At 46.2% G+C, this 27,933-nt stretch overlaps 2 protein-coding genes across 3 annotated transcripts in view; one reads left to right on the forward strand and one right to left on the reverse strand.

Annotated features, from left to right (window-relative positions):
- Positions 1 to 4,278: 4,278 nt before the first annotated feature.
- LOC116760700 (cat eye syndrome critical region protein 2) overlaps positions 4,279 to 27,933 on the forward strand; it is a 160,219-nt gene continuing 136,564 nt past the window's right edge. For both annotated transcript variants that reach the window (XM_032645993.1, XM_032645994.1), the window contains exon 1: positions 4,279 to 4,508. In XM_032645993.1, coding sequence (XP_032501884.1) covers positions 4,383 to 4,508 — 126 coding nt within the window. In that variant the 5' untranslated portion in view covers positions 4,279 to 4,382. The remainder of the gene's footprint in view (positions 4,509 to 27,933) is intronic.
- Positions 14,723 to 15,105, reverse strand: LOC116760703 (60S ribosomal protein L36a-like). The gene has a single exon (XM_032645997.1). It carries the CDS (start codon positions 15,085 to 15,087, stop codon positions 14,779 to 14,781), a length of 309 nt encoding a protein of 102 aa, XP_032501888.1. The 5' UTR covers positions 15,088 to 15,105; the 3' UTR covers positions 14,723 to 14,778.

The raw sequence follows: 27,933 nt of genomic DNA on the forward strand, positions 1-27,933 counted from the left end.
CTGAGAGGCATGCGGGGATCTTACCTCACCAACCAGGGATCGAACCTGCACCCGCTGCATTGGCAGGGCAGACAGAGTCTTAACCACTGGACCACCAGGGAAGTCCCTTTCATGGATATTTTTAATACTGATAATACGTGTTGAAATTATAATATTGTGGGTATACTGGGTTTAAGAAAACATTAAATTTACCTTCTCGGAACTGGCGTACAGTTCTAAGAAGATAAATCCAGCTATGCTGGCGAGACAGAGGAGGTTGGGGAGAAACCAGAGGAAAGCGAACCGTTAGGAGGCCTCTCAAATAGGGAGATGAAAGGACCCTGGTTGGGGTGGAGACTGGGGGTGTCAAAAAGAAGTGGGGGGACTTCCCTGGTGGTCCAGCGGTTAAGGTTCCGCTCTCCCAACGTAGGGGGCCCGGCATTTGATCCCTGGGCAAGGAACTAGATTCCACATGACACAACTAAGACCCCACGCAGCCAAATAAATAAAGGGTGTGTGACTTGAGGAGAAAAATTCGGAGCTCGTTTTCCTCCTTCCTTTTTTTTTTTTTTTTTCTCCTTCCTTTTAACATGTTGAGTTTAAGGTGATGGGAAACATCCAGTTGGCATGTGGGGGAAATGACCCTGGAGCTCAGGAGAGAAGCTAAGCTGAGGATGGATTCTTCGTCTGCACTTGGTTGAATCCGCGAACGCGGAACCACGGATACGGGGCTGACCCCACTACATCATTTTATAAAAGGGACTTTGGTGACTTTTGTTATCCGAGGGGGTCTTGAAGTCAATCGCCTGACAATACGACCGCACGGAGAAAGGCATGACCTTTGAGACTGCCTGAATTAGGTCCAGGAGGGAGAAAGCTGAAGGGCAGAGGAAGGAATGAAGGAAGGTAAGCAAGTCGACACCAGGCATTTAAAGGAGTTCTGAATTTCTTATGGTTTTATGTCATCATTAGATAATCAAATCCATCATCTAATTGCTGTGTATTAGGGAGGAGTCCACTCGTGCACCCCCAAGTCTAATCCGGTTGAGAAGACACCCCCAGCTACAGTAAAAGATTTAAGTGGCACTTCAATTAAGTAACAGAAAGATGACCCAAGGAGGTGGCTGGTAAGTGAATCGTACAAACTGTAGTTTCTTGAGTCAGAGTACCTGGAGAGATACCCCCAAGCTAGGGTGTTTCAGGGAAGCCATACGAAGGAGGTGAGTTTTGAGTGGGTCACGATTGGAGAGGTTGAGTTGTCTTTGCAGGCAATTGAAAGGGCGGGATCAGAAGGGAGGAGGAGGAAGATCCCGGCAGGCGAGTGAACCAGTTTGGCAGGAGGGAAGGAGTCACTGGTTGGATGAGGGGGGGGTGGGGATCGCAGGTGAGGCTGCGGAGGCAGGTGGGAGCCAAATTGTGGCTTTAGTAAGACTTGAATGGACTTTCACGCTCAAGGGAGGGTCATAGAGTTTTGAGCAGGTGAGTGACATGATTGAATTGAAATTTTAGAACGTTAATCTGGCTCTCCTTTAAAGGTGAAAGTTATAGGGCTCAGGGACCATCAGTTCAGCCCCTCCTCGCAGGTGAAATACAAACGTGAGAGATTAAGCCTTTTCGAAGAGACAGCCAACTAATATAACTCACTTCCCACAATTTCTAAAATGTTAACATCACCCTGACTTACAGCCCTCTGTGGGAATAGGTACACGATGGAAGGCAGCTCTCTACTGAGACAGGAGGCTGTGTGTGAGGGTGTGCTAAGACTTTGTGAGGCGCCTGGACTTCAGGCGTGCGGACAACTAAAGTGAGAGAATAATGGTTCTGTGTCACTCCAGCTCCAGCTGGGTTCCTGGGCTGAAACGAGGAGCACTGACGTCAGCGTGGTCAGGCAAAGGGGTAGGAAGGGCAACTTGAGTAGGAGAGAGAAGCAGCGTAATCCACCTGGATGAACAGTTAGATGTGAATTCTAGTCCTGGTTAGCGGGGCTTATGGAAGAAACCACACTTTTGTCACACCCCTTCCAAGGTTCAAATAATTGTTTTTAGCTGATCTTACAGAATGTGTATTTCCCAAAGAAATGGTGTTAGAAAACGGTCGTTAGTTTCCTAGACCATCCTCCAGGAACCTATAAAAATCCCATAATAGCTGAAATTACTGCATATTTTGCAAAGAGAAACACGAATATTTTTTGTCACATTAATTAAAAAGCAAAACAAGTTAGCCAGACTAAGTATTGTGTGTGTTTTTATAGGGAAACATTTAATTGGAAGATGATATGGAACTGAAGGTGGCGGGGAATCTGGAAGAGAATTTCTTTTGGCACTTCCAAGGTCATCTGAGATTCTTCCAATGTCATCTGAGATCAACAGCGCTGGCTCACAGAAAAGAGGAGAGAGAGAGAGAGAGAGAGAGAGAGAGAGAGAGAGAGAGAGAGAGAGAGAGAGAGAGAGAGAGAGAAAGGGAAAGAAAGTATGAGCTGCGTGTGTCTTCTGGGAACAGGATAGGATACAACTGGTGTTTGGAGGGTGAGGAGTAGGCGGGGCTGGAAAAGGCGTGGGAGGAAGCCCTCGGAGTCCGCGGGAGAAGGGAGGAGGCCGGTGTCTGGGGAGGCACAGGGTTAGGGATCCATGTCCCAGGAGGTTAGGCGGAAGCCGCGCGGGGGAAAGGTGGGGCAAACGTTCAAGGGCTCAGGGTATCGGTTCCAACAGAGCAGGAGGGAGGGGTGGGTGCAAACGCGAGGCTCTAGCTGGAGCCCCAGCGCGGGGAACCCCGAGGAGACACAGAAGACCTCTGGGCTGGAGGGCCAGGACCGGCTCTGGCCCGGTGAGAGCACAGAGGACCAGAGCTAGAGAAGGAGAGAAAGAAAGAGGCCCATGTGGACGCCGAGGCGACCCTCAGATGAAGAAGGCAGCCTGGGGGCGAGGGTGCTGAGGAGGGGGCCTCGGCCACCACCAGGGCTCCCCGGCTCCAGGAGAGTCTGGCTGGATTCCAGGACGGGGCCGTGGTGTGGGGAGAGTAACCCAGTCTTGTCACCTTTCTGCTTCCTGCTATGTGGCAGCCTAGGCGCTGCGACTACCAGGTTGGCGGCCGGACCACAGAGAGGCAGGGAAGGAGGACAAGGATGAAGGGCAGAGGGAGGAGCCGGAAGGAGATCCGGGAAAAGGGGGGGAAGCAGAGGCAGGAGGTAATGGATTAGAAACAAACGTGAAGGGAAGCAGGAAGCTTACACAAAAGAGAGGGAAAGGTGTGCAAGTCAGGCTGACCCGTGGGGAAATGAAGACGTACAGGGGAAGAAAGTCCCGAAAACGTCTAATTCAAGGGTGTCACCCTTCCCACACCTCAGCTGTCAACAGGGCATCTGCCGAGGAGCCGCGCGTTCAACACACAAAAATGCAGCCCCTGCTTCTGGGGGCGTTTAGATATGGGCTCATTTTGGTCAAAGATTAAAACACACGGTAGAATCTGAGGGTGAATTTTAAACCAGCCAATAGTTCCAGGTAATAGAAGAGCAGAACTGCGTAAGCTTGGGGCAGGGGGCGGGGGGGAGGCGGAGTGAGCCAGTGTTGGATGAAGTATTTTCTTTCATGAAAGATACAGTTAAATACACATTTTAAGTTTTTTTTTTTAATGCCGCCTTATAAAAACAGGTTACCAAAATGACGGGAATAAAGTGAGGGAGAGAATTATCCGGAGGCGCACTCCACAACGCCCCAGTTGAGTGCGGCCACCGGGCGGGTTCCGCGCCTGAAGGTCCCCGCCCGGATCCCCGAGCGGCAGAGCCGGGGCCGGGACTGGAGCGCGGGCGCCCGGTGCCCCCCGGGCCGGCAAGACGCGCCCGCAGCGCCCCGCGCGCCCCCGGGCGTCGCACGTGCGCCTTCAGGCGCGGTCTCAGCCGGCCGGGCGGGGGCGGGGGGCAGGCGGCCCGTGGGCTCTGCCCGCGTGCGGGGTCCGCCCCCTCGCCCTCCCCCCTTCCCCTTTCCCCTTTGCCCTTCCCCCTTCCCCCTCAACCGCAGCCCCAGCCCCACGTGCGCGCAGCCCCACGAGGCGCCTCTAGCCAGCCCTCCTCAGAGGGGCGCGACCCCCAGCCACGTGGGGGCGGGGCCCGGTGGGGGCGGGGGGCGGTGCTCGCCCGCGGCCCCTCCTCCCGGCCCTCGGGCGCCCCTCCCCCGCCCGTGCGCGGCCCGCGGGCGGCGGGCGGGGGCGGGGGCGGGGTTGTTGTTGTGCCGAAGCCCCGCCCCCGCCCGCCCCCGGCCCATCTGTTCCCCGCGGGCCGCGGCGACATTGTGCGGGCTGGGCGGCCGGGCCGCGGCGCGATGGGCCCGGGGCAGCCGCCTCGGTAGCTCGGCCGGAGCGGCGCCGGGAGCTGGCGGGCGGCGGGCGCGGAGGCGGCGGCGCTGCCGGAGATGCGCCCCGAGGAGGGCGGCGCGGCCGGGCTGGGCGAGCTGCGCTCGTGGTGGGAAGTGCCGGCCATCGCGCACTTCTGCTCGCTCTTCCGCACGGCGTTCAGCCTGCCGGACTTCGAGATTGAGGTGCGCGGGCCGGGCCGGGGTCGGGGGTCGGAACCCGGGTGGGGTTCTGGGGGGCGGAGGCGCGCGGGGACCTCTGAGGGGCTGAGTCTGAGGGGCTGAGTGGGGGTCTGAGGGCGGAGAGCGCCCCAGGGCGGCCCGGGAGGGCGGGGGTCGGGGTCCGGGCTGAGGGGACCGGGCGGCGGGGAAAGTTGGGCCGTTACTCCCGGCGGCGTCCCTGCGAGCGCAGCGCCGGGCCGGGCGGCCGGGGGAGCGGACGGCGGGCTTTGTGGGGCCGGGCAGCGGGCCGGCGCCCCTGGCCGGCGCCCCGACCCCTCCCCCGGCCGCCTGGGGTCGAGCGCGCGCGGCCGGCCGGTGCCGCGGCCCCGGACAAAGGTGCGGCACCGGCGCGGCCGGGCGGGCGAGCGGGGCCGTGGGTCCGCCGCCCGAGGGAGGCGCGCCCGGCGGCGGAGGGTGCGCGCGGGCGGGCGGCAACAATGCGGCGGCCTCCGGGTGCGGGGGGCTCGGCGCCGCACGCCGTTTTCAAAGTTGGGACGTGACTCGGACGAGCACGGCTTTTTCTAAAAACGTGAGCGGGACGATGGCTCCCGCCGCCTGAGGAGGAGAAACGACAGATTAGGGAATGCCGAGCGTCAGGACTTGTGCCCCAACCGTCCCGAGGACCCCGTGTTTCCTTTTAGTTGGTGAAAATCCTCAGCACTTTAATTCTGCTGCTCAAAATGGTGGCTGCGGTGGGAGGTGTTGTGGTGACAATGCCGTGGTGGTGCCGCTAAACTTGCCCCTGCCCCATTTTCTCCCTGAAACGTAATAGGACTGAGGTGCTGCCGAATTACGGGTTTAGAGTTTAAGAACCCCGTCTAAAAATACTGTGGAAAAATTTGATCTTGCAAAAATGCATGTATTCCGATTTTACTGACGGAAAAATAGGAAGGAAGTAATCTTGCCCGAAGTTGTTACAGAAGTCGAGTAATCTATAAATAACGTTTTATGTTCTAAGTAATGAACCTGTGGTTTCTAAGTATTAGCAGCTTGAATTCCTAAAGGCAATGTAACCTGATCTGAGAGGTCCAATCTGTGTGTATAACAGAAATGAAAAATCGTTGTTACAGGTGAATAATCAGGGCCACTTGAGATGAGTGTTTTCTCTTCGGAGCCCAGTATTTCTTGGAAGTGACACTTTTTTGGTGGTTGTAGTTAAAATGTGTGCTATTTGAAGTATATAAAACACGATTGAATATTTGGAATCCAACGTGTACGTATTTTGGTAATTATCCGTATCTGTTTATAATTTGGAGATGTTGTTCCCTAGATGGATACCTAAGGATAGTGACTTTTACCTCTGCAGTTCTTGTTGTAATCCTTTTCACATGTGTTTTGATGAATGCAAAGTTTAATAACTTAAAGTTTTCAGTAATTGTCAGAAATTAAAAATTTTAAAGTAATTTTTAGGCTTCTAGCAAGTTTGACTCCGTGAGTGCAGAATTCACTGAGAACATGGTCAATTTTGATTCTCTAAGTATAATTAAATAAGTAAATTATTTTTATTTTGCTTAAGTGATTTTTTTTTTAATCTAATAGTTTATTGTCCTGAAAGTTTGACAAACAATCCCTTGGGTAGAGTTTATGATGCACTGGAAGAGCCTTAAAAACAAACAAACAAGAAGCAATACTCCTGCTCGGTTGGACAGCTGCAGGGGCCCCATAAGATCTTAATTTACTGCAACTTTAAAGGATAGAAATGATGAATAATACCAAGTGGTAGAAGTTGGGTATCAGCTTTTTTAGGAAACCAGTTTTCAGCTGTGGGAAAGAACTAATTTTACCCTTGACCACCAAGCTAAACCCATGGATTTATAGAAAATTTAGGAAGCAGAATCTTCAAGGACTTGGCTTCTATTTATCTAAAGCAAGGCAATATCTTAGATAGCTGAAGGTCTGGGAGCATTCATGCTGCAATTCTGCAAGAGGTCAAGACCTCCCACTTAGAGAACTGGTCCCCAAAGCATGGATATTTTTATTTTTGCATGTAAGAAAACCTTTTTACTCTGTTAATTAGCCTTGAATGTACAGGATTTCTTTAGAAGTCAATATACCAGATTCTTGTTTTTTGGGATATGTTTAGGGACTTGTATGTTGCTGCCCCCCAAATATGGGTCCTGTAATCATTAGACCAGAAATCTGCGAATGTGTAGATACGCTTTAAGTTCAAAATTTCTGATTTTAAAAACAATGCATAATCATTATATAAGACTTGAAAATCATTATATAAAATATAGGTAAGAGACTTAAATCACCCATAATCCCACCACTCAGAGATAAAAGCTATTAACTGTTAACATTGTATCCCACAACTCAGGGATAAAAGCTGTTAGCTGTTAATATATTTAGAAATTCCCAAACATGCTCACACGTGTTTTTGTGCCCTGGATTAAGTGGTGGTTTAATTTTTCAGAGGAGGAGATTGAGGTGTAGCTGGACAACAGTAGATTAATGATACTGAATTCAGTAGTTGGTATTATGAAATATCTATAACTAGCTGCTTAACTGGATGGATTACCAAAGAAGCTCATGGCACACCTTCTTTGCCTCAGAAAATTATCAAATTCAGAACCACTTCATTTATATCAAGTGTTCTGTAATTGTTTAACATTCTAGTAGGTTAGACTGGTTATGTTTTGTCCTGATTGGAGAGTGAAGAATGGTGAATTGATCTCCCGAAAGATTTAGTACTGGGACTTCCCTGGTGGTGTAGTGGTTAAGAATCCGCCTGCCAGTGTAGGGGACACAGGTTCGAGCCCTGGGCTGGGAAGATCCCACATGCTGTGGAGTAACTAATCCAGGACGCCACCACTGCTGAGCCTGCGCTCTAGAGCCCATGAGCCACAACTACTGAGCCCGCGTGCTGCAGCTACTGAAGCCCACATGCCTAGAGCCCGTGCTCCACAACTAGAGAAGCCACTGCAATGAGAAGCCTGCGCACTGCAACGAAGAGTAGCCCCCGCTCACCACAACTAGAGAAAGCCCGCGTGCAGCAACGAAGACCCAACACAGCCAAAAATAAATAAATAAGTAAATTTATTAGGGAAAAAAAAAAGATTTAGTACTATTTTTTTTCCTGCTAGCCAAGTGATCTTTACAGTGAGTAAGTAGCTTGTCTTACTTAACCAGAGTAAGGTAAGGGACGATAGACGATCTTCAGTAATCTGGTCTGGAGTTTATCATGGTGGGTATAGGGTGGGTTGCAGGGGGGAATCCCATCGTAAACATTTTGGGCATATTTTCTCTAGAGAAGAAACCAACCATGGGGCTTCCAGGTGGTTCTTTGAAAATGGTCATGTAGAATTACCTGGTTCATATAGTAGCGGCATGATGAAAATAATGTGATGGTCCTGTCTACTTTTTTTTCTTGAGCTTCCTGCTTTGCGTACAGAATCCTTTGCCTTCCTGGTTGTGGTTGTATGTGGGTTAAGTCCCTCACCTCATCAGCATGGTGATCTGGGGGCAGTGTCTTTAATTCGGGCTCCTGTTGGTGTTTCCTTGGATCCAGCCTCTTGAATCAAGAGCTCTAGGCGTGAATTATTAAACACGAAAATAAGTGATAGAACTTGCTGAGAGTAACTTATTAGTACATCAGGCCTATCAGTGGTCTCTGAGCCTGGGGCCCAAGGATGGGTTATAGGAGACTTTGTGTTGGTGTACGTATCTGTACTTTGTCACTTCCATCAAATTTTGAAAGAGATTCCAACCATACGAAGGTGAAAAGGCCTTAAACTAGATGAAAGGTTTAAGTTGGCCTTGAGTAGGGGAACCAGAAGGCTAGTTTCACAACACAAGATGCCCTGGACCAGGAGTTAGGAAACTTGAATTCTTATTACTAGCTTTGACCCTAACTATGTCTGTGACCTTCGGCAGGTCAAACAGCCTAATGAAAAAGGACACTTGTATAGTTTGTACATTTTCCAAATGTTATTTTATTCATAGCCATCCTTAACCATCACTGGGAGGTAGGAATTATCTTAATTTTGCAGATGAGGAAATTGGAAGGTTAGAGAGGCTAAGTTTCTTGCACAGACTCACCTGGATCTCAGGTTCTTTGATACCAAATTCTTTGCTACTGCTGCTACATCGCACTGCTTCTACTTTAATTTTCACCATCTATAAAATGAAGGGCTAGACATAGAAGTAATGGCCAAGATTCCACAGTGCAAATGTACAGTTCTTCGGTTCTTAATAACGTGGGGTTCAGAAGATCCTTTTTAAAACTTCTGCTGGGACTTCCCTGCTGGCGCAGTGGTTAAGAATCTGCCTGCCGGTGCAGGGGATGCAGGGGATGCAGGTTCGAGCCCTGGTCCGGGAAGATCCCACATGCTGCGGAGCAACAAAGCCCGTGTGTCACAGCTACTGAGCCTGTGCTCTAGAGCCCCCAAGCCACAATTACTGAAGCCCGTGTGCCTAGAGCCCGTGCTCTGCAACAAGATAAGCCACCACAATGAGAAACCCGCACACCGCAATGAAGAGGAGCCCCAGCTCTCTGCAACTAGAGAAAGCCCACGCACAGCAAGGAAGACCCAATGCAGCCAAAAGTAAATAAATAAATAAAATAATTAAAAGAAAAACAAAAACTTCTGCTGAATACAGAGGGACAAGTTCATGATTTCTTTTGTTTCTTTCAGCAAATAATTATTGAGCATCCATTATGTGCTAGATGCAGTTTATTAGGTGCTGGAGGTACAGGTGTGAGCATAACAAAAAAAATACCTGCCCTCTTTAGTGGAAGGAGACAGATAATAATAAACAAATTGGCATAGAGAGAGCCAAGTTGAGGGGGTAGGTTGTTGGAATTTAAAATAGGGTGATTAGGTGTGGGTGGCCTCATTGAGAAGATGGCATTTGAGCAGGACTGAAGGAAATAGGGGATTTAAGATTATTTTAAAACTAGTAGTTTGTGGGACCTTCTTGGCGGTCCAGTGGTTAAGACTCTGCGCTTCCACTGCAGGGGGTGCAGGTTCGATCCCTGGTCAGGGAACTAAGATCCCGCATGCCGCGCGGCGCTGCCAAAAAAAGAAAAATTAGTAGTTTGTCAGAGTAACCTATTGAATGGAAAATACCAGATGATAAATGTTTTCTAAGACTCAGGGTGTGCCCCTTCTCTGAGGAAGGAAGGCCAAGAACAGGATGGGAATTCCAGAGGGGCAGATCTTGAAACCCTAAAAAGGGGACTGCTCCATCAGAGTGTCACTCAACCCAAAGTGAACACTAGCTCCTTTTCTGCTTAGACCAGTGTCTTGAAGAGGAAGTCCTCTTCTTCATCTTCACTTGGCTGCATGTGAAGCTTCAAAGCTTCAAACTGGGAGCTTCTCCAGTTGTAGAAAGGGTAATAACCTCTCATCTCTGAAGGACAGCCCATGTTAGCACCTGGCTTGCTCTACCACGGAAGTTCAGTTTGGTCTTGCTTAATTTTCTGGAACACAGAGGGGAAGCCTAAAATACGACCTGGCAGCATGGCAGCATTTGGTACCACCGCCTATCTGCCCTTCGATCAGGAGAAGCCGAGTGCTGGATTCTCGTGGTGTGTTGGGCTGGGGGTAAGCATGAGGGGCTCTGGCAGAGTGCTGGGAAACCCGCCAGTGCGCAGGGCGGGTCAGGTGAAAAGTGGGTGTGGACAGAGCCCCGGGGACAGAGGGCACAGCTTCTGACTAGATGGGCTTAGATCTAGTTGATGGGATTGAAGATACTTTCAAAAGGGATCAAGCAGAGAGAGCCAAAAACCTGGACTGTGGGCCCACCTCTGTCATTAACTGGAGCTGTGATCTTAGGCAGCTCACTTGGTTTCAGATGCCCCAATCTATAAAAAGGCAATTGTGGACTAGGTGATTCCTAGGTTTTTCCTCTGTCCAGCGTGCCTACGATTCCCTTCGGATGTTTCTCAGCATGCAGGGCACAGGTATCTGATCCAGAAAGTCACCGACCTCCCTGGTTAGGACCAAAGCTATGAGCTGTGTTGGGGTCCGTGTCTTACAAATTAATTTTGTACCAAACTGAAGCTGCAAATCCATACTTGATGTGTTTGTGGATTACATGAATTTGTTTTTCTGTGGAGATCTTGTCTGCATATACATTACTTTGAGGGTAGCTTAATTGATGTTTTCACTGTCTTCGAGGTCCTCAAACTAAGATTTTGTATTTTGAGATTATGAGGAACTCATAAAGGAGGATGAAGGTCTTGAATTCTGTTCTTTTCAGTTCGCTTCTGTTTGTTCACTTAAATTGAACAGCATTCACACTTATAACTTTGAGTGGAGACCGGTTGAAGGTTCTGGCCTGGGGCTTGCCTCTCATTTGCCGGTGAAACTTTGCAGATACCTGTTCTCCGCTTCCCTGTATTTTCCTGTTTCATTGGACTCTTTCTTGGATCCTTTCATCATGTCTTCTCTACCGGAGCCTCTAACAAATACTAGTTTATACCGGAAAACTCGGGAAGGTTTTTTACCGTAGTTCTTAGATCGAGACAGGAGTAGCTGGATGGTGGTACCAAGCTCGGGATTCTCCCAACCTCGCGCTGTGACATTCGGGGCCGGACTACAGCCGCGTGAGTGGTGGGGCCGCGTGCAGCCAAGGGCGTGGTGCCTCCCAGAGTACGCCCTCCGCGGTCACACGAAGAACCCCGGGCCCTGAGGCGGGCGGGGGCCCCTCCCTACAGGGAGTCCTCGTCCTGGGTGCGAACCTGTGATTTTTTTTTTTTTTTTTTTTTTGCGGTATGCGGGCCTCTCACTGTTGTGGCCTCTCCCGTTGCGGGGCACAGGCTCCGGACGCGCAGGCCCAGCGGCCATGGCCCACGGGCCCAGCCGCTCCGCGGCATGTGGGATCTTCCCGGTCCGGGGCACGAACCCGCGTCCCCTGCATCGGCAGGCGGACTCTCAACCACTGCGCCACCAGGGAAGCCCACCTGTGATGTTTTTATGTGTGGGGTTGAGGGAGTTAGCTGTGCTTGGTGTGCCGTCATCAGCAGCTGCACGTCAGAAATCTGGGAAACGGATGCTTTGTTAATTCTTTTCTTGGAGTCGTTTAGGGGAAGAGGATTGGTTGGGGGGGTTGTTGCGGAGAGGGCGCTGCGACTCCTGAGGGACGAAGCGGGGACCTCCCTCGGGCCTCCCAGGACCGGAGACGGCAGCGGGGGGGGGGGGGGGGGGGGGGGCTAGCGTGCGCGCATGCGCGGCCGCCTGCCGGGACGCAGCCCCTCAGGCTGTAAGAGGTGTGTAGCTGTTCCGCGGGCGCTCGCCTTCCCGTGGGGTCTCCGCTCATGCGGCGCCGCGCGCGTCGTGGGGTTGGGAGCGAAGGTTGCGTGGTGGCGGCCCGAGCCGTGTGCAGGACACGCTGCGGGCTCGCGGGCGCCCAGGAGTCCCGGCGGCCGGCGGTGTGGGGTCTGGCCCCTACGCCACCTTGCCCGGTAGTGACTCCGTGACGCAGCTTATCCACACTCCCGTGGGAAGCGGGGTGCGGCTTATGTAGAAATGTATGGAAAGTTCCGTGTCCTGATCTCGCATGGGCTGGAAGATGGGCATTTGGCTGGTCCAGGCACATGGTCGTGTTCTGGTACGTCTCACACTGTCATGGTCACTTGAGGTTTGGCCCCCGGCCGAGCCGCTACGGCTTTCCGCGGGTGGCTTGGCTGCATGAGTGTGGCCCCTGGACTGAACGTGTGAGTGGTGTCACCACAGACTGTGCCTCCTTCTTTGCCCCCCATGACCCCCCAAGTTAAGTGAAAACAGAGGCAGCGATGGAGCCACGGTTACTCTAAAGTCTTCATGTTTTTAATGCTGAACCTTCAAATCAACTCCCGTTAATAATTGCCGAGAATGGAGTAAGTTCTTACAGCTGAGAGTGGCGTGATTCGTCAGCTGGAGCGGAGAGTGTTTTCTCCGGGCCAGTTGCTTTTCATGAACACCCCCCCTGAGTCGTCATTGTTTCAGCAGCAGTGCACTGAGGACGGTGATTTGCTTGACAGAAAATGTGTTAAATTAGCAGACCTACTTCTTCAGCAGATCTTTTCTCACCCCCATTCCCATTGTGTTTCTTCTGTTTCTCTGAAGGTTGTGTTTGCAGAGTCTTTTAGGTGTGGGAGACAATTTTTATAATCGGTGTCCTGGAGTTCTTTGCTTAGGGGACACTGTTATATAGGGGGAAGGTGACTTAGAGAAATTTCACTTGTGCCATAATTAAGGGATTTAATTTTTTTCACTCTTAGGCTGGTATGATTTGGGTTAGTATCCCACACGTTGTTAGAACGTTCCCCTCCCGGTCCCCAACATCCGGTAAGGGAGGCTGGATGCCTGCTTTAACAACATAATGGAAAACGTGTCTCTCAGAAACAATGTCGAGGATGCCTGTGTCCTTATACTACTAGGGTTTCATCACTTTTGGTGATGGAGCCCTCTTCATTATCTATAACTCTACTTGGATTTCTGTACTATGCAAGCTTTCAAAGTGATAGTGGAATTACAAACAAAAGGGGAATCTAGAATCCCAGTCTCCCTTCTGTCTGTTATTGTCATCTTTATTAACATTAACAGCCCCAGAATAATTGCAGAGGTATGGGACCAGGTGGCTCTTCTGCTGCCCTGGGGAATTAGAGTATGTTGTGAGGGAGGAAAGGGTGAATGACTGGGTGGCAGCGATGGCTGCAGGAGCTTAGAGGCCACAGGGCTCATGAGTGACGTGCTTCTTGTGGAAGGCAGGGCTGGGGGGGTGGTCACAGTGAGTAAGTGCATTGCAATCAGAGTTCTCTCATTTGGAGGGCTAGTGAAAAATGAGGTTGACAGACAGGAGGTGGGACGCTGCAGCAAGCCTGGAATGCCAGGCCCACTAGTGTTAATCTTTTTTTTCCGGTATGCGGGCCTCTCACTGTTGTGGCCACTCCTGTTGCGGAGCACAGGCTCCGGACGCACAGGCTCAGCGGCCATGGCTCACGGGCCCAGCCGCTCCGCGGCATGTGGGATCTTCCTGGACCGGGGCACGAACCCGTGTCCCCCGCGTCGGCAGGCGGACTCTCAACCACTGCGCCACCAGGGAAGCCCCTGTGTTAATCTTTTTTATTCAGGCAGTGAAGTTTTGGGCAAGAATGACAACAAAGTTTTAGACTAAGAATGTCCTGGGTACTAAATGTTTTAGATTAAGTCTGGTATTGGTAACTGGGCTTAACTCTAGGAGTGGAGTGGTTGTGAAATGCTGCAGGTAGCAGTAACAGGAAAGGACCTTCGTCACTGGCTTTGAATAGTGCGACTAGGTAACTGACAGTGTTGGGTGCATAGAGGGTGGTATCTGGTAAGGATGTTTTTGGCTGCAAGTAATGGAATGCTGTACTCACAGTGACTTAAAAAACTCTGTGGACTGTCCTATAACACGTGGTCTGGAAGATCCTGGCAGGTATGCTGCTCAGTGACAGTGTCCTTAGGCGCTCAGGCAGTGGTCTGTGAGTGGTTAGAGGATGGTTTGCATAGCTCCAAGGTCTGCATTGCTGAGTGATGCAGGGAGGTACAGGAAAATTACAATTGAAAATCAATTGTATGTTGAGTTGGTGATTTGAAGAGCCTGGAGATGACTTCAGAGAAGGCTGTTGGGAAAAGGAAGAGGGAAAGGCTAAAACTACATTGTCCTGGAATGAGAGACGAAAAGAGCTCTCTAGGAGGCTTAAGAGAATGGTGGAAAAGAATGAACTTTTTTAAAAAAATATATTTTTATTTTGGCTGCGTTGGGTCTTCATTGCCGCACGCGGGCTTTTCTCTGGTTGTGGTGAGCTGGGGCTACTCATCGTTGTGGTGTGCAGGCTTCTCATTGCGGTGGCTTCTGTTGTTGCGGAGCATGGGCTCTAGGCGCGTGGGCTTCAGTAGTTGTGGCACACGGGCTCAGTAGTTGTGGCTCATGGGCTCAAGAGTGCAGGCTCAGTAGTTGTGCCACACGGGCTTAGTTGGTCCGGGGCATGTGTGATCTTCCTAGACCAGGACTTGAACCCGTGTCTCCTGCATTGGCAGGCGGATTCTTAACCACTGAGCCACCCGGGAAGCCCAAGAATGAACTTTTTAGAAAAACTTTTTCACGAGTAATATGTAATATTATAAAAAGAAACCCCAGTTCCTCCTAGGTTAATGTTTTAGTGCTGTACTGAAGAGGTCAATTGTAGGACAGCGTATCCCCTGCTTTTTTTTTTTTTTTTTTAAGATAATCTCAAATGTTTATTGCCTTCATAACAAAACAAAATATGAAGCTCAGAACTGGATCACTTGGCCCTTTCTCTTCTTAGCTCCTCCAGCTCAAAATGCTTGCGTCTCTTAATAGCCAGCGTTCTCTTAGATCTGCAGTTCGGCTCAACGCATTCAAGCCTCAGCACAATCTGCTTTGTAGTTTTAGCCTTCTTCCGGAAAATCGGCTTAGTCTGCCCACCATAGCCACTCTGCTTCCTGTCGTAACGCCGCTTTCCCTGGGCATACAGAGAATCCTTGCCCTTCTTGTACTGTGTCACTTCGTGGGGTTGGTGCTTGCCACACTTCTTACAGAAAGTCCGGCGGGTTTTAGGAACGTTCACCATGTTTGCGAGAGCGCTATCAGCATGGAAAGCCTATCCCCTGCTTTTTAAAGAAGAGTCAGCTTGTTTCCAAATTCTCCTCCCTGTCTTATACTAGCAGTCCTCTTCACTCTTCTGTCCCCTTCTGATTGTTGGGAGTGGGGTGGTAGTGACCCCACTAGGATTGCCAGTTGCTCCTTATTTTAGCTTCCTATATAGGAAAATGAAACTGAAAATCTGGGCCCAGAAATGTACCCCTTTTATCATTAGAATTTTAGATTTACTTGTGCTTACCTATTGATGGTTTGGAATTCTTCAGTTTTTAGTTTTTCTCTGTTAAGTATTTAATGATTTGTATGACTACTACTTAATGGGACTCATTCTTCCATAATGGGAGTTTATGTACAAATAAGATAGTCAGGTATCAATGTGATGCTTCATTCTAATCACAGTTCCCCACACCTGGGGAAGTGACAGCTCAACAGAAAGGAGTAGTTCTTCTGTTTATTTGTTTGTCTTATCTGCCACCTAGCTCTACAAAAATTTTTGGAGGTTATCTGGCTGCTCTACCTGCACTTTGCCCCTTTTCCCTCCTCCCGGCTGAAGTAAGTCTATATCCTGGCTGGTAATCTGACACATCTTGCAAGAAAAGATGAACTGGATCAATGAAATTCCCATTCTTGGGATTGTAACCTAGGAGATACGAGGGTTATCAAGTTAGTGTGGAAAAACAGTTAAAAGGTCACAGTGAGCGCTTCCCTGGGGCGCAGTGGTGGAGAGTCCGCCTGCCGACGCAGGGGACACGGGTTCGTGCCCCGGTCCCGGAAGATCCCGGTCCCGGAAGATCCCACATGCCGCGGAGCGGCTGGGCCCATGAGCCATGGCCGCTGAGCCTGCGCGTCCGGAGCCTGTGCTCCGCAACGGGAGGGGCCACAACGGTGAGAGAGAGGCCCGCGTACTGCAAAAAAAAAAAAAAAAAAAAAAGAGAAGCCTCGATGCAAACCAAATTCTTGCATGTGAAGGAGCAGAAACTGGAGAGAGACCCCAGCATTAGGGGAATTAATAGGAAGGCTCCAGCCCCAGCACATTGGTGTCCATCCTGCAGGAACCCCCAAGCATCTGAGGGACTCTGTACTCCTTGCCCCCTCCCTTTTCTCCGTGTGTGTGTATTAAATATTTTATAAACGTAGGCTCATACTTTTACTTAGACTTCTGAATCCTGTTTTATTCAGTTAACAATATTACATGACACAGGATGCCCTTTCATAGCATACGTTATGACTTTAATAGCTGTGGAGCGTTCATGCTCTGATTTATTTAACCAGTCCTCAGTGGAGCATTGAGGTTATTTTTAGTTGTTTACTATCATAACAGCCATGAACAGAAAGATTGTTTTCTTCCCAAGATAGAATTAGTGTTTTTGTTCATATTTGTTCATATTTGAAGTCTTAAGTTTTGAATTTTCTTCATAGTCAATTTTTATCTTGCATTTCATGACAAAAGCTAACATGAATTTGGTGCCCACTGTGGGCACTCCAGGCACTGCTTGGTGTTTCTCGTGCATCCACCTATCCTTTTTAAAATTGACATACAACATTAGTTCCAGGTGAACAGTATAATGATTCCATATTTGCGTATGTTAAGAACTGATCACCACAGCAAGTCTAGTTAACATCCCACACTGCATAGCTACAAATTTCTTTTCTTGTGATGAGAACTTTTTAAGATCTCTCAGCAACTGTTGCTTGTACAGTACAGTGTTGTTAACCATGGTCACCATGCTGTACATTACATCCCCACGACTTACTTATTTTATAAATGGAGGTTTGTGCCTGTTTACCCCCTTTACCCATTACACCCACCCCTGCTTCTGGGAACCACCGGTCTGTTCCCTGACAGTAAGTTGCAGACATGATACCCCTTACTCCTAAACACTTCTGTGTTTTTATGCCTTAAAAACACAGACATTTTCTTACATAACCATAGTACAATTATCAAAATCAGGGAATTAATACTGAATAAAATTTCTAGATAATAGTATATCATATTGTCAACTGACCCCAAAATATTAATGTATAATTTATATATTTTTATGATTTTAAATACAGTATTATTTTAGAAATTATTTTGCTGGCTAGGGTTTTCAATCTAGGATCATGTGTTGCATTTAACTATTGGGTCTCTTTCAGCTCCGTTAGCCTAGAGTGGTTTTTCAGTTTTTGTCTTTCATAACTTTGACCTTTTGGAGTTGAGACTGTCCCTCAATTTGGGTTTGTTGTATGCACTCTCATGATGAGATTCAGGTTCTGTGTTTTGGCAGGTGTGCTAAAGAAGTGGTGTGTCCTTAGGGCATCATATCAGGAGTCACGTGATGTCACTTGGTCCCATGGTGATGGTTATTATTAACTTTCATTGCTTGGTTTGAGGTGGTGTCTGCCAGCTCTCTCCTCTGTGAAGTTACTGTTTTTCTCTTATAATTAGTACATACCTGGTGGGGAGAGGCTATGTAAACATCCTGTTTCTCATCAAAATTTCACCCATTTTAATCCTTGCATGCTTCTTTGCCTGAGTCAATCAGTACATCATAGTTGCCAAATAGTTATTTTCAAATTACATCATTCTCTTTACATTTATAAGTTGGCATTCATAGTTTTCATTCACAGATTTTAAGTGTTTGATTCAAAACTGTTTCTGGTGTCTGATAAGAGTATAATTTTATAAATTTTTTTTCTTAGAAATTTCATCTAAGTGAATAAGCATTTGACATAGTAATTTTCACAAAGTGAAATAATATTTTAAAGCTTCAGATCTTATTTTTTCTTTATACTTTGAGAAGTTTCAAACATACAGTGAAGTTTGAAGACAAATAGAGGTGAGCCCTGCATACCTTTACTTTAGATTCACCGGTTGGTAACATTTTACCACATTAGCTTTATGTTTTCTTTTCTTTAAAATTTTGATTTATTTACTTATTTTTAATTAATTTATTTTTGGCTGTGTTGGGGCTTCGTTGCTGCGCGCGGGCTTTCTCTAGTTGTGGCGAGCTGGGGCTACTCTTCGTTGCGGTGCGTGGGCTGCTCATTGCGGTGGCTTCTCTTGTTGCAGAGCACAGGTTCTAGGCTTGCGGGCTTCAGTAGTTGTGGCATGCGGGCTCTAGAGCACAGGCTCAATGGTTGTGGCGCACGGGCTTAGTTGCTCCACAGCACGTGGGATCTTCCCGGACCAGGGCTCGAACCCGTGTCCCCTGCATTGGCAGGCGGACTCTCAACCACTGCACCACCAGGGAAGTCCCTTTTTTGTTGAACCATTAGACAGTAAGTTGGCAATGTGATGTTACTTCCCTCCCCCCCCAAAATACTTTGACATGTGCTTCATAAAAATAGGGACACTCTCCCACATGACCACATCAGCGTGTTCACATTTAAGAAAATTAACAATAATTTTGTAATAACATCCGTATCCAGGCATCCTCACTTGTCCCCACAGTGACTTTTAGAGATGTTGTCCCTCACCTCTATCCCAGATCACACATTTGTTTGGTTGTTAGGGGGTTAGTTTTTTTTTTTTAATTTTTCATTCATTCATTTTTGACTGCGTTGGGTCTTGGTTGCTGCACGCGGGCTTCCTCTAGTTGGGGTGAGTGGGGACTACTCTTTGTTGCAGTGCACGGGCTTCTTATTACAGTGGCTTCTCTTGTTGCCGAGCGTGGGCTCTAGGCGCGTGGACTTCAGTAGTTGTGGCACGCAGCCTCAGTAGTTGTGCCTCACCAGCTCTAGGGTGCAGGCTCAGTAGTTGGGGCGCACAGGCTTAGTTGCTCCGTGGCATGTGGGATCTTCCCGGACCAGGGTTCGAACCTGTGTCCCCTGCATTGGCAGGCAGATTCTTAACCACTGCACAACCAGGGAAGTCCCAGGCGGATAGTTTTTAAGCAGGTTGAAGCCAACCCATTTATCCTAGTAATAAGGAAAAATTGGTAAAATGATTTAAATTTCAAGCTGCAAGTATATTAGGTGAAATAATAAGGAAAAAAGAGAGTTCATTGGAATAATACTGGCTCCAGTCCAGGCTGTGCTTAAGGTGTGGGCAAGCTGCCTCTCTGAGCCTCAGCTTCTTCGTTGGCAAGTTACTGGCTTATTCCATAGGGTTATGCTGAGATTCAAATGAGCTGAGGCATAGGAGGGCCTGGCACACACAGATTTCTACACCTGGTAACTATTATCATTAAGTTTTTTTTCCTCCTTACTTTTTTTTTTTTTTTTTCGCGGTACGCGGGCCTCTCACTGTTGTGGCCTCTCCCGTTGCGGAGCACAGGCTCCGGACGCGCAGGCTCAGCGGCCATGGCTCACGGGCCCAGCCGCTCCGCGGCACGTGGGATCCTCCCGGACCGGGGCACGAACCCGTGTCCCCTGCATCGGCAGGCGGACTCTCAACCACTGCGCCACCAGGGAAGCCCTTTTTTCTCCTTTTAGTTTTTTTTTTTTTTTGCCAGACATGTGGGATCTTCTCCTACCAGGGCTCAACCTGTGCCACCTGCAGTGGAAACGTGGAGTCTTAACCACTGGACCACTAGGAAGTTCTCATTTTAGATTTTGAATTATGATAATGTTTTAACAGAATCACTTGGAAGAAAGGAATTAAATAATAAAGGTATGTTAGTGAGATTGCTCATTTACTTATTTTGAAGTCAAAAGGCAATAAAATTGTAAAAAGAAAATCAGTCACATGCTTACGGGGATTAAAGTGATTGCTGAGTACAGGTTTTTAATAGCTTTATAGAGACAATTCATATTCCATACAATTCACCCACTTAGAGTATAATTTTGGTTTTAGTGTATTCATAGATGGGTACAGCCATCACCACAGTCAATTTTAGAACATTTTCAGTACCTCAGAAAGAACCCATACCCTTTGCTGTTACCACCTCTATTTCCCATCTCCCTCCCCAGCCACGAGCAACCACTAATCTACTTTCTGTTTCTATAGATACCCTGTTCTGAGTTTTCATAATGAAAGGGATCATACAGTATAGGGTCTTCTGTGACTGGCTTTTTTCACTCAGCATCATTTTTTCAAGGCTCATCCATGTTGTAGATCAGTGCTTCATTCCTTTTCATAGCTGAATGATAACATCCCATTGCATGGATATGTGGTGCTGTATTTACTTGTTGATGGATATTTAGGTTGTTTCCACCTTTGGCTTTATGAACAGTGCTGCTGTGAACATTGGTGTACTTTTTTGTGTGTGGACACGTTTTCAGTTCTCTTGGGTATATACCCAGGAGTGGAGTTGCTGGGTCATATGGTAACTGTGTTTAATCATTTGAGAAACTGCCTGTTTACCAAAGAGGCTGTACCATTTTCTGTTTCTACCAGCAGTATATGAGGGTTCCAGTTTCTCCACATTCTTGTTATCTGACTCCTTGAGTCTAGCCATCTGGTTAGTGTGAAGTAGTATCTTGATGTGGTCTTGATGTGCATTTCCCTGATGACTAATGGTGTTGAGAGTCTTTTCATTTGCTTATTGGCCATTTATGTATCTTTCTTGGAGAAATATGTATTCAGATTCTTTGCCCATCTTAAAATTGGGCTGTCTGCTTATTGTGGAGTTATCAGAGTTCTTTATATATCCTAGACATAAGTCCCTTATCAGATATATGATCTGCAAATATTTTCTCCCATTCTGTGGGTCATCTTTACTTTCTTAATGGTGTCCTTTGAAGAACGAAGTTGTTTTTTTTTTCCCCAAAAATTTTTTCAATTTTTCTTTTTGGCCGCGCCGCGTGGCTTGCAGGACCTTAGTTCCCCAACCAGGGGTTGAACCCAGGCCCCGGCAGTGAAAGCTCCGGTCCTAACCACTGGGCTGCCAGGGAATTCCCTGAAGAACAAAAGCTTTAAATTGATCTATTTTTTTCTTTTGTTGCTCATGCTTTTGGTGTCATATGTAAGCATCCTTTGCTAAATCCAAGGTCATGAAGATTATACCCCATGTTTTCTTCTGAGAGTTTTATAACATGTAGCATAGTTTTATAGTATTTTGGTCTTTGATCCACTTTGCATTAATTTTTACTTATGACGTGAGGTAAGGGTTCAACTTCATTCTTTCTCAGGTGGCTATCCAGCTGCCCCAGCACCATTTGTTGAAAAGACTGTTCTTTCCCCATCAAAGTGTCTTGGCACCCTTGTCAAACATCAGTTGACCATGGATATATATATGGGTTTATTTCTAGACCCTGAATTCTGTTTCGCTGATCTATACGTCTGTCCTTGTGCGAGTACTAACACTGTCTTGATTAATGATGGTTTGTAGTGAGTGTTGAAATTCAGGAGTGTGGGTCCTCTGTTCTTTTTCAGGATTGTTTTGGCTACACCAGGTCCCTTTAGAATCGGCTTGTCAATTTCTGCGAAGATAGCAGCTGGGATTTTGATAAGGATTTGGTTGAATCTGTTGATCAGTGTAGGGGGTATTGCCATTTTAACAATAAGTCTTCTAATCCATGAACATGGGGTGTTTTCCCATTTTTAATTTCTTTGAACAATGTTTTACAATTTTCTGAGTGTAAGTTTTTGTGCTTTTGTTAAATATATTCTGAAATATTTTCTTTTTGATGGTATTTGTGAGTGGAATTGTTTTCATTTTCAGATTGTTCATTAACATTGTGTTTTTAAATCAATTTTATTAATTCTAATTTAAATACAGTAAAGTTGCACCTTTTTTAAATGTGTAGTTTGAGTTTTGACCAACGCATGCACCCTTGTAACAACCACTACTCCAATCAAGATATAGAACATTTTGTGGGGGGAGGTGCTTCCCTGGTGGCGCAGTGGTTAAGAATCCTCCTGCCAATGCAGGGGACACAGGTTCGAGCCCTGGTCCGGGAAGATCCCACATGCCGCGGAGCAACTAAGGCTGTACGTCACAAATACTGAGCCTGCGCTCTAAAGCCCTCGAGCCACAACTACTGAAGCCTGCGCACCTAGAGCCTGTGCTCCGTAGCAAGAGAAGTCAACACAATGAGAAGCCCGTACACCGCAACAAAGAGTAGCTCCAGCTCGCAGCAACTAGAGAAAGCCCGCGCGCAGCAACGAAGACCCAATGCAGCCAAAAATAAATAAATCTATTAAAAAAAAAAACCACAAACATTTTGGGGGAGTTCCCTGGTGGTCCAGTGGTTAGGACTCTGTGCTTTCACTGCCGAGGGTGTGCGTTCAGGTTCCATCCCTGGTCAGGGAATAAGATCCCGCAAGCTGTGCAGCGCGGCCAAAAATAAATTTAAAAAAAAAAAAAAAAAAAAGGTACGGAACATTTGTGTCCCCGCCAAATTTTCTTTGTGTCCTGTGGCAGTTGACTCCCACTTTGGTCTCAGTCACTGGTCTGCTTTCTGTGACTGTAGATTAGTTGGCCATTTCTAGAATTTCACATAAATAATCTTACAGTCTGTGTTCCTTTGTATCTGGCTTCTTTCAGTCAGCATGATTTTAAGATGCATCCATATAGTTGTGTGTCTCAGTGGTTAATCTTTTCACTGCTAAATAGTATTCCATAGTATGGCTGTACTGCAGGGTATCCAATTTCCTGTTGTTCTCCTATTGATGGACATTTGGGTTGTTTCCAGGTTTGGCAACTGAATATAAGTGCTGAGTATATTCACATATACATATATCACGGGTGTTTGTGTGGTTATTTGTTCTCAGTTCTCTTGAGTAAATATGTAGCTGTGAATTGCTGGGTTGTATGTAAGTGTATATTTAACTTTATAAGAACCTGCCAAATTGTTTTCCAAACAAATTTCCTTTTAAATTATTTTAATTGATGTATAATTTATATATATGAACACCCTCATGTTTGGTGTACATGTCTGTGGCTTTTTACAGTTGTATAACCACTACCCCAATCAATGTATAGAACAGCGTCATCCCGCAAGAAATTTTCCTTATGCCACTTGGTAATTGACCATTTCCTCTAGGAAATGCAGTCATTTACGCTGTCGTATAAGTGGAATTGTACAGTATGTAGCCCTTTGAGTTTGGTGTCTTTTACTTGGCAGAGTACATTTGAGGCTAGTCCCTGTTGTGGCATGTGTCAGCGGTTCGTTCCTTTTATTGCCAAATAATATTCCAGTGTTGGGGCAAACCAGTTTGTTTATCCATTCACCAGTAGAAGAACGTTTGAGCTGTTTCTGGTTCAAGTGATCACACATAAAGTTGCCTAAGCATTCACACACAGCTATTAGCCTGAATACCTAGGAGTAGGGTTGTTGAGTCCTGGTAAATACGCGGTTCACTTTGGAGAGCAGTTTGGCAGTTTCTGGTGTTTCCCCCAGCAGTGTGTGAGCCTCTCAGTTCCTCTGCATCCAGTGTTTGTTACTGTCAGTGTTGTTTTGAAAGCTGTTCTAATAGGTGTGCACTGCTATCTCATTGTGTTTTGAATTTACATTTATCTCATGACTAATTGTACTGAGAGTTTTTCCATGTGCTTATTTGCCATCCCTAATACTTTGGAGAAGTATCTTTTAAAATCTGTTGCCCATTTGAAAACTTGGGTTGTTTTCTTAATATTGAGTTTTGAGAGTTCTTCATTTATTTGCAATAGAAGTTCTTTATAAGATACACACTGGGAAAATATTTTCTCCTATTCAGGGCTTGTCTTTTTTAACAGTGTGTCTCGCTCTCTCTTTTTTTTTTTGGCCGCACCTTGTGGCTTGCGGGATCTCAGTTCCCTGACCAGGGATTAAACGTGGGCCACAGCTGTGAAGGCCCGGAATCCTAACCGCTAGGCCACCAGGGAATTCCCCCAAAAGTGTCTCTTGAATGGCAGAACATTTTAAATTTGAGAAGTCCAAATTTATCCAGTTTTTCTTTTTTGGATCGTGCTTTTGGCATCATATTTAAGAAATCATAGCCTAACCTAAGATCACCAAGAATTTCTTCTGTGTTTTCTTCTAGAGGTTTTATAGTTGCTTTTCACATGTTTTGTTGATAGTGTATGAGAAGTATTTTTATTGCTCTTCATTTAATTTCTAAGAAGTAAGTGGTATTTCTCTATTTGCATGGAACTGTTTTGTCTGGGACAGTCTAGAGGACTAATCCTTAGAAGTAAAGTTCTGATTTCTTTTTCCAGCTTAATTCTGGAGCATAGAGAATCATTCTGTGTTGGAAAAGACAAATCTTCCTTCTAGGTTGTTGAAAGGGGATTTTCCTCAAAAGTTGGCTGCAGTGGTGCTGCAGAAGCATTGGCATTGTGTGTGTTAGCTTTTCCTCTGAAGGAAGGAATTTGATGATGAAAATAAAGAGTAGTTTATTGAAATAGTTGGTACAAGATAATTTACAAAGCAGAAACAATCAGTTTGCTTATTTTACAGTCGCTTCCTCCAGTACTTAATGATTAATGGGATAAAAAGTTGTGAATGCGCACTCATATGCAGATTAGTACAAGTAAAACTGGAGAAATTGGGAAAAGATCAGTGGATGGTATTGAAATCACTACCATACCCTGGTGGTAATGCTATAGTTGTGGAGAATGTTAGCGCTGGAGGAAAGTGAGCAAAGTTCACAAGTTTCTCTGTATTATTTCTTAGAACTGCAAATGAATCTGTGATTATGAAAATGTCAGTTAAGAAAGTAAGACTGGGTTCAAGACCTCAGAGCCAGAAGGTAATTTGGTGGTCGTCCCTCAAGTGAGTGATGCACACCCGAAAATGTGGACTAAGTAGCTCGCCCAAGGTTACTTGGCTAGTTAATGGCCGCGTTGAGTGAGATGACTAGTTCTTCTGACTGACTGTCCGCGTGAGCAGTTACACAGAACCAGGACATGAAAGAGAAGCAGGAACTAGAAGCAGAGGTCTTGCAGCCTCGGAGAGTTTGAGGTTTGGAGCCTGTACTTCATCGTGTGGCTGTGGTGTTTTTTTGTTTTTGTTTTTTTAATATTATTTATTTGGCTGTGTTGGGTCTTCATTGTGGCGTGCAGGATCTAGTTCCCTGACCAGGGATCAAACCCAGGCCCCCTGCATTGGGAGCAAGGAGTCTTAGCCACTGGACTACCAGGGAAGTCCCTGACTGTGGTGTTTTCAGTGTATAGATTAAACACTTCATCTGAAGCTTAGATTAGAATGTTCTTGAATTACATCAAAAAGTCTGTTCAGTGGAGAAGAGGAATCAGTAAGTCCATTATTTTGATGTTGTGTAGACAAATCTCTTGATTATGTGAATTTATTTTTTAATTTAGTTTTTATTTTGAAAGATTTCAAACCTACAGAAAATTTGAAAGAATGGTACAATTAACACCCAAATAGTGTTCATTTAGATTCAACAGTTATCATTTTCCACATTTGTTTCTCTTTTCTCTTTCCCTCTCTCTCTCTGTATGTGTGTATACACACTATATATAAACACAAATATTCACTTTTTTGTCATGCATACATCATGATCTTTCACTCTTAAATACTTCAGCATACATTGCCTAAGAATAGTATAAAAATAAGAATGTTCTCCTGTACAACCACAATACTATTAATACTTCTAAGGAAAATTAAAAACTGTTTCATAATATTACTTAATATCTCATAACATTATCTAATCTAATATTCAGACCCTCACCCTGCCCCCATCACAAAAATATCCTTCATCGTTGGTTTGGTTTTGGTTAAGGTTTCATGCTTTGCACCTGGATATGATTTAATTCCTTTTCATCTAGAGTAGTCCCTTGACTTTTTGCTTTTCGTACCCATTGAAGAGTCTCGGTCAGTTGTTTTATAGAATATTCCGTGTTTTAGATTTTTCTGTTAACTCAAGATTAGATTCAAGGTAAACATTCTTGTTAAGACTACTTCATATGTGTTGTGGGGTACATACTGTTTCACATCAGAAGCTGCATAGTTTCAAGTTGTTTACTGTTAGTGATACTTATTTTGATCACTTGGGTAAGGAAATTTATCTTTTTGATTGAGAAGAAGAGAAACCTGCTAACATCACTCAATCAAGTTACCCTTGAGAGGATAGCTCTGTACACTGACAGGTACCAGAAAGTGAGGCAAAAGATGTAGTCACTGCCCACAAAATTGAAGAGCTAGTTGGAGGTATTATAGAGATAGATGTTCAAACAGACTGTTGTAGTACAATAAGATGTTTGTTAAAATGGAAGTGTGCACAATACAGCAGAAGCTAGTAGCTTAAAAAAAAAAAAGCTAATAGTTGAGCCTGTCGAGGGGAATTGGGAAGGTTTCACAGCTTCCCCAGAGCCTGGAAGGCTAGCTGCAGAGTCAGCAGGTGGGTAGGTATACAGAGAGGGTCATTTGGCAGGGGTGACAGCCTGTGTGGAAGCACGGAAGAGAGTGTGCCAGAGAGGGGAGGGAATATGGGTATTGTAGGACCATCTTTGCACGGTGGGTGGGGGTGCAGGAGGTGAGGCTGAGGTTAGTGCTGAGGCGATGGTTAGATAGGAAGATTATTTGGTTTTATCCTGAAGGTTGGGGTTTTCAAACTTTTAAAGCAGTGAATCACTTTGTTAAAAGGAAATCTTATGCAGGAACTCAATATATAAAACAGATAAAAATGGAGCACTGTTTGAAAATTGCCGTAGGTGATGAACTATTATAGTTTGAGCAGGGGAGAATGATGTGATTAGTGTTTAGAGCAGGTCTGGCATATAATCTGTGTGCAGTAAATATTTGTTGATTGAATGGAGAGTAAAAAGTTGTTCTCAATATAGAATGAGCAGATTGGAACCAGAAAGACACATTACCAGGTTGTGGCAGTGGCCTAGGTGAGAGCTGACGGGACCTGAACTCTAGATCGAATGAGGCTGCATATGAGGGTTGGAGACGCTTGGATAGTGGCTGAATATCTAGCACAGCGGTCCTAGTCCCACGCACGGTGCCACGTCATCCCCAGGGAGTGTTCCGGGACTATGTGGAGGCATTTTTGGTCCCAGAGATCTGAAGGCAGTACTGGTGTTTCGTGGATGGGGGCGGCGTCCTAGATGTCATACAGGGCTCAGGACATCCCCACAATGAGGACTTAACTTACCCCAGCTTAAGAGCTTTCACGTAGGTGAAGAAAAAAATTGGAATCTAAATCCAAACTTCCGTTTTATATGTAAACACAAGATAATTTTTTCAGTGTTTTAACATACATCAAAAGTTTTAGGAATGCGACTGTTCTTTTTTTTTAAAGTATTTATTTATTTTGGCTGCACTGGATCTTCATTGCGGCATGCGGTATCCTTTTTTTTAGTTGCGGCATATGGACTCTTAGCTGCGGCATGCAGGATCTAGTTCCCTGACCAGGGATGAACCCGGGCCCCCCTGCATTGGGAGTGCAGAGTCTTACCCACTGGACCACCAGGGAAGTCCCGGAATGCGACTGTTCTGAACCAAGAGAAGCTTATAGTGTTTTGTTTGGAACACTGCTGAGAGTTTTTCACCATTTCGGGACATCCTATATCACACCTTACTCATCATCGGTCATAGTAGAATTGCTTACACTACAGCCGTGTGTCGGTCTCTGTTCTTACCTTTGGGTTCTGTTTTAACAATTGACTGACTGTTGTGTCTTGTAGTGAGTCCATGCTTAAGCATTTACATTTTGAAATGTATTTTATGACATATTTCATTTTGTGTCTCCTCTTGATTACAGTTGAGGTAATATATCAATTATGTTATATATGACCAGTGATAAGTAAGATATGATATAGGATGTTCTGAAATGGTGAAAAACTCTCAGCAATGTTCCAAACAGAACAGTATAACCTTCTCTTGGTTCAGAACAGTCACATTGCTAAAAATGATGGATGTAGGAAGGCTTTATTATCTGTGAATTTTACATCAGGATAATGTGGGGCATGTCAGAACTGTGCTATGAGGAGGGGGGTGCAGG

This window comes from Phocoena sinus, chromosome 10 (assembly GCF_008692025.1).
Source record: "Phocoena sinus isolate mPhoSin1 chromosome 10, mPhoSin1.pri, whole genome shotgun sequence".
NCBI lineage: Eukaryota > Metazoa > Chordata > Mammalia > Artiodactyla > Phocoenidae > Phocoena > Phocoena sinus.

Excerpts from the sequence above, each read along its gene's own strand:
- LOC116760703 (XM_032645997.1), bottom strand. The coding sequence starts at position 15,087 with ATGGTGAACGTTCCTAAAACCCGCCGGACTTTCTGTAAGAAGTGTGGC.